The 13,481-nt window shown below is 41.0% G+C and overlaps 1 protein-coding gene across 2 annotated transcripts in view; it reads right to left on the bottom strand.

Moving 5' to 3' along the window:
- Positions 1-13,481, bottom strand: part of ELP1 (elongator acetyltransferase complex subunit 1) — an 87,684-nt gene that overhangs the window by 18,718 nt on the left and 55,485 nt on the right. For both annotated transcript variants that reach the window (XM_012518830.4, XM_004476545.5), the window contains exons 28-29: positions 7,235-7,436; positions 1,375-1,436 (exon numbers count right to left, since the gene is read on the bottom strand). In XM_012518830.4, the coding sequence (XP_012374284.1) occupies positions 1,375-1,436; positions 7,235-7,436 (264 nt within the window). The remainder of the gene's footprint in view (positions 1-1,374; positions 1,437-7,234; positions 7,437-13,481) is intronic.

The following is a 13,481-nucleotide window of genomic DNA, read 5'->3' as shown; positions in this document are numbered from 1 at the left end:
GCCAATAACAGCTGGGGCCCCTCCCATTAGCATTAGCAAGGGGAGGAATAATTAATAGGTTAAAAGGTAACCATACAAGCCAGAACTCGCTCTCTCTGCCTAGAGGAGACACCAAATTTCAGTGTGTATTTCTGTCCTTTTTGCCATTTCTCAGCAAGCTTTGTTCATTTCCCCCATTTCCCAATAAATTCTTTTTACTGGCCTAACTATTAAAAAAAAAAAAGATGGTAAAAGAGCTATTATAAATACGTCACATATTTCATTCAAGAAGGTAGAGGAAATTTTATGATAACTTTGCTGATTAACAAGTTTTTTCCTTTCAGTACTTTAACTCTCCATTCTCTTCTGTCATATGTAGTTTCAACAAGATGTGTATTGTTATTCTTGTGTCTTTGTTAAAAGGCAAAGACTGTCAAATTGAATAAAAAAGCAAAAACCAACTATAGGCGATCAACAAGAAACCTACCTTAAATAAAGAAGGCAGATAGATCACAAAAGTTAAAGGACAAAAAAGAATATGCCATAAAAGGACTAATCAAAAGAAAATAAGATGGTTATATTAATAATAGACAAAGTAAATTTCAGAAAAAGAAACATTAACAGAGATAGGAAGGATTTCATAATGAATTCATTTAGGACATAATCATAAACATATACACATCTCCTAACAGAGCTTCAAAATACATGACACAGGGAAGCGAACTTGGCCCAGTGGTTAGGGCGTCCACCTACCACATGGGAGGTCCATGGTTCAAACCCTGGGTCTTCTTGACCCATGTGGAGCTGGCCCATGCACAGTGTTGATGCGCGCAAGGAGTGCCCTGACACGCAGGGGTGTCCCCGGCATAGGGGAGCCCCACGCACAAGGAGGGCACCCCGTAAAGAGAGCCGCCCAGCGTGGGAGTGCAGCCTGCCCGAGAATAGCACCTACACACACAGAGAGCTGACACAAGATGATGCAACAAAAAGAAACAGATTCCCACGCAGCTGACAACAACAGAAGCAGACAAAGAACACTGCAGCCAATAGACAGAACAGACAATGGGGCAGGGGGATAAATAAATAAATCTTAAAAAAAAAGGACACCTACCTTGCGATTTAAATTAGTACTTTCTACCAAGATCAAATCACTAGTGCCTATTACAGTGAGGCACTTTGGTATTCCACCCACAGAACTTACAATTCATTTGGTATGTATTGAATTCAGGTTTCCAAGTCAAGCCAGCAAGAAAGAACGCCTTCAGGGCAAAAAGCATCTGTGGACCTAACAATTACCCATGGTTCTTTTAAATAACTTCATGATCTGTAAGGTACAAGTGAGAAGTCCTTGCTTGTTGATGAGGGAGGGTTTCAAGAGGAAGGAACTGTGTGTACCTGGGCGTACTGTTCCAAAACTGTTGCTGCGTCACTGTGCTTTCTCTGCTCCACTAGCTTTCCTGCAAAGGTAAAAATAAGCATTGGACCACAGCTGCCTTAAGACCAGTATAGCCAAAACTCAAGTTGAAATGGTCTTTGTTGGTACTATATAAATTAAAGTAATCTCCTACAAACTGGAAATCAAACGCTACAGAGTACATTCAAATAGAATGGCTTTTAAACAGCATTTTTCAAAAGTGCTCCCTAAAACTTCCATGTGATAATAAAAACAGTACTAAAACACCAACCACCAAAAAAAAAGATTCCAAGTTCAAGACAGCACTGGGTAAAACAAAATTAAGCAGATTCTTTCACTGAAGTTCTTTTTTAATATGTTGTAAATTTCTGTGAGAGGACAGGTATACCTATCATGGAGTCTTATTTTAAAAGGCAGGTAGAATTTAAATTTAGCATGGGAAGTGAGAATCACATATAGTCAAGGGTCTCGAAAAATGCTTACGAAGGAATGCACGTGGGAAAGTGAAAGTATCTCTTAGCAATCCATTTCTTCCTAATAGGAAGAGATTGTTATTCCTTTGGCTGAGCACTAGATGGAGGTAGCTGCTCATACTGGGCATCAAGTGGTGCCTTTAGATCCCGGAATCACTCTCAGCCCAGTCTTTCACAGTATGAGACATTGAAAAAAAGTTAAAATTGCCTCCACTTTTAAAACAGTTTTATTTCCTTTCTTTTGCTAAGCATGTATAAACTGCCTAAGTTATATATATGCATATAAAGTGCCTGCACTATATAACATTTCTCAAAAATCTTGGGCCCCTGCCTCCCTCCTAACCTTTTTCTAAGCATCTGGGAGAAGGTGTATTCCATCATTAGGTGGTAAAGAGCAAGCTAATAATTGAAAAGAATATGTGAGAAGATGATAGATTGATACCTCCTCGTTCTGTGGACAAGGAGGTAAAAACATCAACAACATACTTTTCTAAAGCAGAATTAATGGAGTCAGAATGAATAATTTAAAAGCCTAATAGGGAAGCGGATTTGGCTCAACTGATAGAGCATCTGCCTATCACATGGGAGGTCCGTAGTTCAAACCCCGGGCCTCCTGACCTGTGTGGTGAGCTGGCCCACGCACAGTGCTGATGCACGCAGGGAGTGCTGTGCCACGCAGGGGTGTCCCCCACATGGGGGAATCCCACGCACAGGAAGTGCGCCCCATAGGGAGAGCCACCCCATGCAAAAAGAAGCACAGCCTGCCCAGGAATGGCGCTGCACACACAGAGAGCTGATGCAGCAAGATGATGCAACAAAAAGAGACACAGATTCCCAGTGCCGCTGACAAGGGTGCAGGCGGACACAGAGGAACACGCAGAGAGTGACACGAAGAGCAGACAATGTGGGGAGGAGAGAAGGGGGAGAAATAAATAAAAAATAAATAAACAAATAAAAGCCTAATAAGGAATTCTTAGCATTGGTAAATAGAGCTCAGCTAGGAAATTTATTTTTAAAAATTTTTATAAAAGATCTAACAACCTGAAAATGCCAGAGAGAAATGTGATACTTTCATCCATTTTTATAATCCCAAGGAAAAAAGAATGTAAATAATGAAGAAGGATATGTACATAAATTTAACAGGATATCATTTGGGATATTTTTAGGACTGCTTCTTTTAGAGACCATTCAAAGGTAGGGGAAGAGGTGGGGGAAAAATATATCAGCAGTCATTTACTTAAATGTCTATACATACTCACACTCATACACAACAAGCAAGGTCCTGAGAGCAGCATTATTTATATGGCAGAACAGCTTAAAACCTAAATGCCCTGGAGGGCAACAACATGTCAATAAACAATAAAGGATAAATAGGACTATGTAAGAACATACTTGTTCATATGAAATAAAGTTAAAAATGCCATGCAAGTGTGGGTATATGATTATACCACACATATATGTATAAATATTCTACACGCATATACACGTGTATACATAGTACACATATACTTATGAATAAAGATGGAAACCTATCAGGATCACTGAGAGTAAGTATGAAAAGTAGTAACGGTAGTTAACATTTATTGAGCATTAATTCTGTTCCAGGCACTATTTAAAGAGCTTTATGCGCATTTAATTCATTTACTACTTACCACAACCCTATTACTGTTATTATCACTGCCATTTTAAAGAGGATACTCAGAGAAGTTAAATAACTTGCTTAAGGTTACACAGCTACACAAGGGAGGCTGAATTCAGTCAGGCAACCTGCCTTCCTAGATCATGTTCTTAACCACTGTTTGTTAGACATGGGAGTTGGAATTTTTAGAAGTGTAATATTTTATGACAACTTTTTTGAATTCTTTAATATGTTTTACCATGAAATACGGAAGGCAGGGGCATCATTCTAGATTAAAACAGACACGGCAGCCAAATACACGGCCCTTAATGGCTTTTACAGAACGAGGAAGAAGAGCTATGACGGAGACAATTTCTGGTAATTGGGAAAATCTGAATTTGAACATTTGTAAATCATGGATTATTGTTAATTTTCTCAGGGGTGAAAAATAGTTTTGTGGTTAAGTAAAAGAGTTTAATCTTAAGAGATGAATGCTTAAGTATGTGGGTATGAAATAGCATGATGTCTTCAACTTATTGTCAAAAAGTTCAGCCATAAAAAAAGTATGGATGTAGAAAGAGGGAAAGGAAACATAAATAGGGCAAAGTGTTAATTAGTGAAAGTATATGGGCACTCATTAGACTCCTCTCTCAACATTTCTGTAAGTTTTTTTGTTTTAGGAAGTACTGGAGATTGAACCCAGGACCTTGTACATGGAAGCAGGCACTCAACCACTGAGCTACATCTGCTCCCCTCTGTAGTTTTTTTAAAATAAAAAGGTAGAGGACAGAAAGATTTTATCTAAAAATTTTCAGTATTATAAGGTAATTTAAAACAGCAACAGATATACTAAATAAAGGAAATGATGTCATTTTATTATCTATGATCACTAAAGATAAAATTAAGACTATTGAATTCATTTATAGCTTTTTACACAAAATAATTTTGAGAGAAATAAAGTAATGAAAAACATACATTCCCTCTTTCAATAAATATTTACTGAATACTAGGAACAATGGATAAAAAGACAGAAAATCCTATTGTTCTCACTATTCCAGTCTTTTAAAAGTGCAATATGGTAACATGTAACTAAGTCTTTTTGGGAAATATAGCTGTCAAATACTTAAAAGCCTCTGCTAACTTTTAGGAAAGGAGGATGAGCAAGCAACGTTAGGTATGCAAACCAGAATCCCCCCCCCCCCTTGGCTTATTCCCTATCCCTTAAAGGCTGGCTGCAGGGACGCCCTTGTGGTGACATCCTTGTGGTGACAGACCTGGTAGACCACAACCATAGCCACTCCCTCGCCTCCCAGGCCGAGGCAGCAAGAAAAAGTGCCAATGCAGGTGCTCCAGACTGCTGCAGCAGCCTGGAGAGAAAGGTATACAGGTATCCTTGCCCGGAACACCAGGTGAGCGACATGTGCTTCCAGACAAGGCCCGGGACCCTCCTCCATGATCACCTCTTCAGAGAAGTGCACAGAACTCACAGCACAAATGCCAAACTGGTAACTATGCTGTTTCCTGACTACTGCTGATATGCAGAGGGCTAGCACAGAGTAGATTTAAGGTCCAGAATGCATTACTCCAAGGACTCAAGCCTCGCACGAGAGGCCACAAGAAAGCTTTGTTTGGTTTAGTGTAAAATTTCAAAGCAGCAGTTTCAGAGCTGCTGTTTGCTGGCGACCGTATCTTCTTACTGTGCAATTCTGAGGTAAACAGCACAGTCTTGTTATCCATATAAGCCAGATGTGTTATCAGGTGGAAAAAGATGAGAAAAATGATGAATTACAGGATAAGGGCTGAGGGTGATAATCACAGCTCTCATCTCTCAGTGAGACTAACAGGATTTCCTTCCCATAGAGGAGGTTACAATTTCAAAGAGCGTTGTGGACACTTTTCTAACATGCTAATTCTTGCGCTCCAAGCACTGCCGACAGGGCCAGGGCCCCTGGGCCCCATTCACCTCTTTCCACAGGCAGTCCTTACCCTTTCTTCCACGTGGGACTACTCTCACCTCAGGTTCAGGCAATCCCTAAATCCTGATGCACCTAAACTGCCATTGCTCTCTAACTGCTTATTCACTGGCTTTTTCTTTTTTCAAAGATTTATTATTTATTTATTTCTCCCCCCCCCCCCCCCCATTGTCTGCTCTGTGTCCATTCACTGTGTGTTCTTCTGTGACTGGTTCTATCCTTATCAGCGGCACAGGAATCTGTGTTTCTTTTTTGTTGCGTCATCTTGTTGTGTCAGCTCTCCGTGTGTGCGGTGCCATTCCTGGGCAGGCTGCACTTTCTTTCGCACTGGGTGGCTCTCCTTATGGGGCACACTCCTTGCATGTGGGGTTCCCCTATGCGGGAGACACCCCTGCATGGCAGGGCACTCCTTGCGTGCATCAGCACTGCACATGGGCCAGCTCCACATGGGTCAAGGAGGCCTAGGGTTTGAACTGCGGACCTCCCGTGTGGTAGGTGGACGCCTTATCCATTGGGCCAAGTCCACTTCCCTGACTGGCTTTTTCTTCCACCTCATTTCTGGCATTGCTTTTACTGTCTCCAAGATCTATTGTCTATACCTGAATAGTTCCATCCCAAAATTCATTTTCACCGTTTTCAGGGTACCTGGTCTCCCAGCAACACTTTACAAGGTATTGCCATGTGACTTAAGTTTCGGTGAACGAGATGCAAGTGGAAGTTAGAGTATAACCTCTAGATCATTTTCAATTTAAAGGTAAATGTTCTTCTAGGACTCTCTGGCTGGAATACAGACGTGGAGATGACCCAGCTCATGCAGATGAGGATAATGCCTAAGAGACGGCAGAGCCACACAAAGGTAGTTCTCTGAATGACCCCGGGAAGCAGCAATGCCCTGGAAGCTTAAAACTTGCCAGCCTTGACTTCTTTATTATGCCACTGCATTTGGGAGGCTCTTTATTGTAACAACTTAACCTGTACCTTAATTTTTTTTTTTTTTTCCTAAAGGTCATTTTATTGTAAAACCATAAATACAACACTGACATGGAATCATTTAAGCAACTGATCCTCTCTAACTGTTAAAAGGATGTCTTTTTGCCTTGGCATGGACCGACTGGGAAATAATGCTGCAAGAATCGGGGGCGAAGAGGGGAGGGTGTTACTGAATTCTGGGCTGGGGCTTTTGACAATTTAAGGAACCAAGTAGAACCTTCCTCTTCTCCCTGGGAATGTCCCACTTTCACACAAGAACAGACAGGTAAAAACAGCAACATTTAAACAGCTCAGTTTCAATTTTTATTACTTTGTAAAAACCTTTTTTTTCCTGTCCCTTTCCTCCATTTGACATCAGTAAAAGTTCTAAACATCAGGAAACTGATTTGGCTGTAAATGGAGAAAGAGTACCCAAACAGAGTGAAACAAAAGCCCAAAGGACAAACAGAAAACCCTAAATAAACCCTCAAGTTTGGCCTCAGGGGTTTACGTATCACAAGAACTGTCAACTTAACCCCCATGCAATCTGACTCCTTGGAGAGCTGTTGGATGCACACCAACTATATAGGAGACTGCAAACTTTTTTTTTTTTTTAAGTAACACAGCAAGTGTGACGCTAGGTAACTTTTGTACCCTAATTAATATACCATTCTAAATTAATTTTTATTACTGAATATGACACTGATTCAAGGTATGCGGCCCTAAATTTTTCTGCAAAGTTATAAAACAAAAAAACCGCACACACAAACAACTTTAGAGAAGTAGATAAATAAGTGACAGTGTTTACCTGCCAGAGTTCTGCCAAGGCTGGCCAGCTGGTCTCTGGTGAAGCTAAGCCGGGCTGCCATGCAGAGGGCTTGCTGCCAGCTGCCACAGGTCAGAAAGGCCTCAAGGGCTTTCTCATGAGCTCCACAGCGGGCAAACACAAGGCCTGCTAGCTCATCCAGGTGCACCTGCAACAGGTGTTCCCCATAAGCAATGCTGATGTCCTGTGAAACAAGATATTTTGGGTCCATGAGAAAACATAACAATTGTTTCTTTAAATCTCCAAGGTAGGCTGGAAATCCTGTGGCTGACCAGTTAATCATTCTTTCAACGCCTTAATGGAAATATGCTACTTATTTACTCAACAGATAATTACTGATAAGTAAGCAATTATATACACTATTTCTGGATAGTGGGATACAGCACTACAAAAAAATAAAAACAAAACAGAAACCAACCAAACAACAAAAGCAACAGCAAAGTTCTGTTCTTGTGCAATAGAGAATGGACTCTGACATGTCTACATGAAGTTGGACAGTGGTGAAGGCACAGGGTGACAGGAGTGCAATTTCAGAGGGTTGTCAGAAACACTTCTCCAAAGAAGTGACCGTTCAGTAAAAATAGTGAGGAAAGAATTAGCCATGTGAAGAGTTTGGATCGAATAATCCAGGTATAGGGCACAGAAAGTACCAGAAGGCACTGAGGCCCTAAGGCAGGAATGTGCCTGAGGAATATGGAGAACGCGTGTGTACAGTGGAGAGAGCAAGGGAGAAAGGAGTAGGAGACAGAACAGAGGCAGCCAATGGCCAAACACTGTATTTCCCAGGCTCAGTGTTAGGCAGGGCCACAGAGAGGACTATGACCTGCCTTAGGAAACCACAGCCTGGTGGGGGTGAAAAGTCAGTCCATTGGTAGTCTGCTCATGCTAAGAACAGGCTGCTCAGGGAGCTAGTCCAGGAAGGGCTTTCTAGAGGACACTCAAAGTTCTAATGGCCATATGAGGCAGGAGGAAAGGGAAGACAGAGAGATGGCAGAGGCACCATGCAGTGTAACACATTTGTGGAGCTGGATGGGGGAGAGTGGCAGAAGATGATGCTAGAGAAGCTAGCAGGGGCTGGATTACAGACAGATGCATGCAATTTGAGGACAAATTTGGAAATGGTAGTGGTGATGCTAGAAAGAGAAGCAGTGGTTAATGGCATACATAGGCTCTATGGTCAGACAAGCCAGGCTCCATCGCTTGATAGCTCTAAGCCATAAGACAAATTGCTTCCTCCTCTATAAACTGTATAACACCCTATCGGGCTGTTATGAGGACTATGTAATATATTTAACTTATAAGCAAGGTAGGTGGCATGGAGGAAGAGTTTGATTAATGCTTAAACAGACAAATAACAGCAAAAAACCTTTATCAGGGAAGCAGATGTGGCTCAAGCGATTGAGCGTCCACCTACTACATGGGAGGTCCCGGGTTCGGTGCCCAGTGCTTCCGAAAGAAGACGAGTGAAAAAGGCCAGGAAGATGGCAGACTAGAAAGACATGGGACTCTCTTCCCTCCAGGCGAAGGCTGGACACCACCAAAAGGAGAGAGGGACAAAGGAGGAAAATCATAATGACAGAACTGTGAGTTGAAACGAGTAGCTCCTGCTGCCAGTATCATCCCCCACAGAATTCTAGGGCCTCTGGGCTTGCCACTATAGACAAAGGAGGCTCCAGAAATCTAATACCCGGGAAAAGGGGAGAGAGAGGGACACCACCTAAGGCTGACTCAGCTTCTGACCCACAATTTGGTCTGCTTTGTCGCAGCAGGCCCTTCCAGGCCAGGTGGGACCACATGCTGGTTTGCCCTGGAAGCCAGGGAAGGACTGGAGAAATCCGACCCTTATAACCTCCCTTTCTTCTAGCTGGGACTAAGTGTTGAGGACAGGCCAGGAAAGGGGAGAGAAAGGAACATAGCCTAAGGCTGACTCAGCTTTTGACTCACAAATTTGGTAAGTGGTGTCCCAGGAGCCCCTCCAGGCTGCACCATTGTTTGCCTTGGAGCCAACAAGATATAGATAAACAACCCACCCAATCCTCCTCTACTAACAAGGACTGACTGCTGAGGACTCAAAGGGGAGCTGAAATATTTCCTACCCAGGAAAAGGGAGGGGCTGCCAGAGAAGGATGGAGAACTGTCTCAGAGAAAGTTTGAATTACAAGGCTCCTAGCCTCAAGTCAGGAAGATCTATCACACTGGTCTGGTCTGTGTTGCAACAGATACACCCTGACCAGGCATTGAACTAAGTTCTGCCAAAGATCGCCATCTACTGGTAGACGAAGGAAGTGCACTCAAGAAAATTGAAAATAAGTAGGAGAGACTTTTTCTGGCCTCTTTAGCCTTCCTCCCAAAAGCTCTAGGACATGACTCCACAACCAATTACTGAGTTCAGTGCCCAGTTCTGAGCAACTAGCAGGATAATCCTAACAATCTAAGTTGAGTCAAGAATCAAAGAGCAGGGCAGCAGACTTGGCCCACTGGATAGGGCGTCAGTGTACCATATGGGCGGTCCACGGTTCAAACCCCCAGCCTCCCTGACCCGTGTGGAGCTGGCCCATGTGCAGTGCTGATGTGCGCAAGGAGTGCCATGCCACAAAGGGGTGTCCCCTGAGTAGGGGAGTCCCACACGCAAGGAGTGCACCCCGTAAGGAGAGCCGCCCAGCGCGAAAGAAAGTGCAGCCTGCCCAAGAAAGGCACCGCACACACGGAGAGCTGACACAACAAAAAGAAACACAGATTCCCGGTGCCACTGATAAGGATAGAAGTGGTCACAGAAGAACATACAGCGAATGGACACAGACAGCAGACAACTGGGGGTAGGGGGGAAGGGGAGAGAAAAAAAAAATCTTTAAAAAAAGAAAAGACTCAAAGAGCAGTGGTATCACATGCCCTCCTGCCACTAAATTCCTACAAAGGAGAAAGAATCTGAGCAGCTGGGTAAATTACAGATGCCTAATACCAGCAACAAATTACAAGCCATAGTAAGAAAACAGAATACATGGCCCAATAAAAGGAATATATCAAAGCCCCAGAAGAGATGCAGAATTTGAAAGAACTAATCAGTGAGATGCACACAAATTTCCAAAATCAAATGAATGGACTTAAAGACAATATGGTCAAAGAGATAAATGACATCAAGAAGACACTGAGCGCGTGCAAAGAGGAATTTGAAACCCTGAACAGAAAAGTAACAGAGTGCATGGGAATCAAAGACAGAACAGGTGAGATCAAAAACACATTTGATTTAAAGAAAAAAACAACAACAACACATTTGAGGCATGCAATGGCAGACTCGAAATGACAGAAGAAATAAGTGATACCAAAGACAGAAATTTAAGAGAAAAAAGGAGAGAGAAAAAAATGGAAAAAACTGAGCAGGGGCTCAGAGAGTTGAATGACAACACAAAATGCAACAATATACGTGTCATAGGAGTTCCAGAAGGAGAAGAGAAGGGAAAATGGGCAAAAAGAGTATTTGAGGAAATCATAGCTGAAAATTTCCCAACTCTCACGAAAGAAATGAACGTACATGCCCAAGAAGCACACTGTACCCTGGTCAGAATAAATCTGAATAGACCTACTCCAAGACACATACCACCCAGAATATGTCAAAGAGAAAATTCTCAGAGCAGCAAGGTAGAGGCAAACCATCACGTACAAGGATGTCCAGTAAGACTTAGCGCAGATTTCTCTTCAGAAACCAAGGAGGCGAGAAGACAGTGGTATGATACAATTAGGATACTGAAGGAGAAAAACTGCGAGCCGAGAATTTTTTATCCAGCAAAACTGTCCTTCAAATATGAAGGTGAATATAAAATATTCACAAACCAACAGAAATTAAGAGAGTATGCAAAAAAGAATCTACCTTCACAGAAAATATTAAAGGAAGACTTAGAGCCTGAAAGAAAAACACAGGAGAGACAGGCTTGGAGCAAAGTACAGAAGAAAGAACAGCAGAAAGGATAACCAAAAGAGTAAAAAGACAGACAAAAATAAGATATGACATATGAAAACCAAAGAATAAAATGGAGAAAGTAAATAGTACATTTATGGTAATATCATTGAATATGTATGGACTAAACTCCCAAATCAAAAGATACAAGCTGAAAGAATGGATTAAAAAAACATGAGCCATCTATATGCTGCTTATAAGAAACTTACTTCAGACCCAGGGATACAAACTGGCTGAAAGTGAAAGGTTGGAAAAAGATACTCCACACAAACAGAAACCAGAAAAGAGGAGGGATAGCTATATTAATACCAGACAAAACAGACTTTCAACGCAAAAAAGTCAGAAGAGATGAAGGAGGCCATTATATATTAATAAACTGAGCAGTGTAACAGGAAGATACAACAGTCATAAATATCTATGCATCTAAACAGGGTGCCCCAAAATACATGAGACAAACTCTGGGAAAAAACAAAGGGAGAAAGAGACACCTCTACAGTAACTGTTGGAGACTTCAACATCCCACTCACATCATTAAGATAAAACAACTAGAGACAGAAGATCAACAAGGAAGGAAACAGAGAACCTAAACAATATGATAAACAAGTTAGACCTAAGGGACATATACAGAATACTGCATCCAAATTCAGTGGGTTATACATTCTTCTCAAGTGCCCATGGATCTTTCTCCAAGAAAAGACCACATGTTAGGGCGCAACGCAGCTCTCAATAAATATAAAAAGATTGAAACTATACAAAGCACCTTCTCAGATCATAATGGAATGAAACAGGAAATCAATAATAGGAAAAAAGTAAATTCATGCATGTGTGGAGGCTGAACAACACACTTCCAAATAATCAGTGGGTCAAAGAAGAAATTGCAAGTAATATCAGTAAATACATTGAAATAAATGAAAATGAGAACATAACATACCAAAACTAATGGGATACAGTGAAGGCAGTTTTTGAGAAGGAAATTTACAGCCCTAAATGCCTGTATTAAAAAAGAAGAGCTAAATTAAAAGATTTAACTGAACAACTAGAAAAACTAGAAAAAGAACAGCAAACCAATTCCAAAGCAAGCTGAAAGAAAGGCATCATAAAGATTAGAGCAGAAATAAATGAAATTGAGAACAAAAAAAAACAATAGAGAAAATCAACAAAACCAAAAGCTGGTTCTTTGAGAAGATCAATAAAATTGACAAACCCCTAGCTAGACGAACAAAGGAAAAAAGAGAGAAGATGCAAATAAATACCATCAGAAATGAAAGGGGGGAAGTTACAACTGACCCCACAGAAATAAAAAGAATCATAAAAGGATATGAGAAACTGTATGCCAATAAACTAGATAACCTAGATGAAATGGACAAATTCCTAGAAATGCACAACCTACACTGATGCTACAAGAAATGTAAGAACTTAACAAACCAATCACATTTAAGGAAACTGAATCTGTCATCAAAAATCTCCCAGCAAAGAAAAGTCCAGGACCAGATGGCTTCACAGGTGAATTCTACTAAGCATGTCAAAAAGAATTAACACCAATCCTGTTTAAACTCTTCCAAAAAACTGAAGAGGAGGGAAAATTACCCAACACATTTTATGAAGCCAACATCACCCTAATACCAAAATCAGATAAAGATACTACAAGAAAAGAAAATTACAGACCAATCTCTCTAATGAACATAGATACAAAAATTCTCAACAACAAAAAAATACTTACAAATCTAATCCAACAGTGTATCAAAAGATTTATACATCACAACCAAGTGGGATTTATTCCTGGTATGCAAGGCTGGTTCAACACAAGAAAATCAATCAACATAATATACCACATTAACAAACTGAAGGGAAAAAAACACATGGTAATATCAATCGATGCAGAAAAGGCATTCAACAAAATCCAGCATCCTTTTTTTGATAAAAACACTTTAAAAGTTAAGAATAGAAGGAAAATTCCTCAATATGATAAAAGGCGTATATGAAAACCCACAGCCAATATCACACACAATGGCAAAAGGTGGAAAGCTTTCCCTCTAAGACTGGGAACAAGACAAGGATGCCCACTGTCACCATTGTTATTCAATATTGTACTAGAAGTTCTAGCTAGGGCAATTAGACAAGGGAAAAAAAATTGAAGGCATTCAAATAGGAAAAGAGGAAGTAAAACTCTCACTGCGGATGACATGATCCCATACTTACAAAATCCTGAAGTATCCACACCAAAGCTACCTGAGCTAATAAAATGAGTTCAGCAAAAGTAGTGATACAAGATCAACA

The sequence above is a fragment of the Dasypus novemcinctus genome, chromosome 8 (assembly GCF_030445035.2).
Source record: "Dasypus novemcinctus isolate mDasNov1 chromosome 8, mDasNov1.1.hap2, whole genome shotgun sequence".
NCBI lineage: Eukaryota > Metazoa > Chordata > Mammalia > Cingulata > Dasypodidae > Dasypus > Dasypus novemcinctus.
This window is presented reverse-complemented; position numbering and strand designations above follow the sequence as displayed.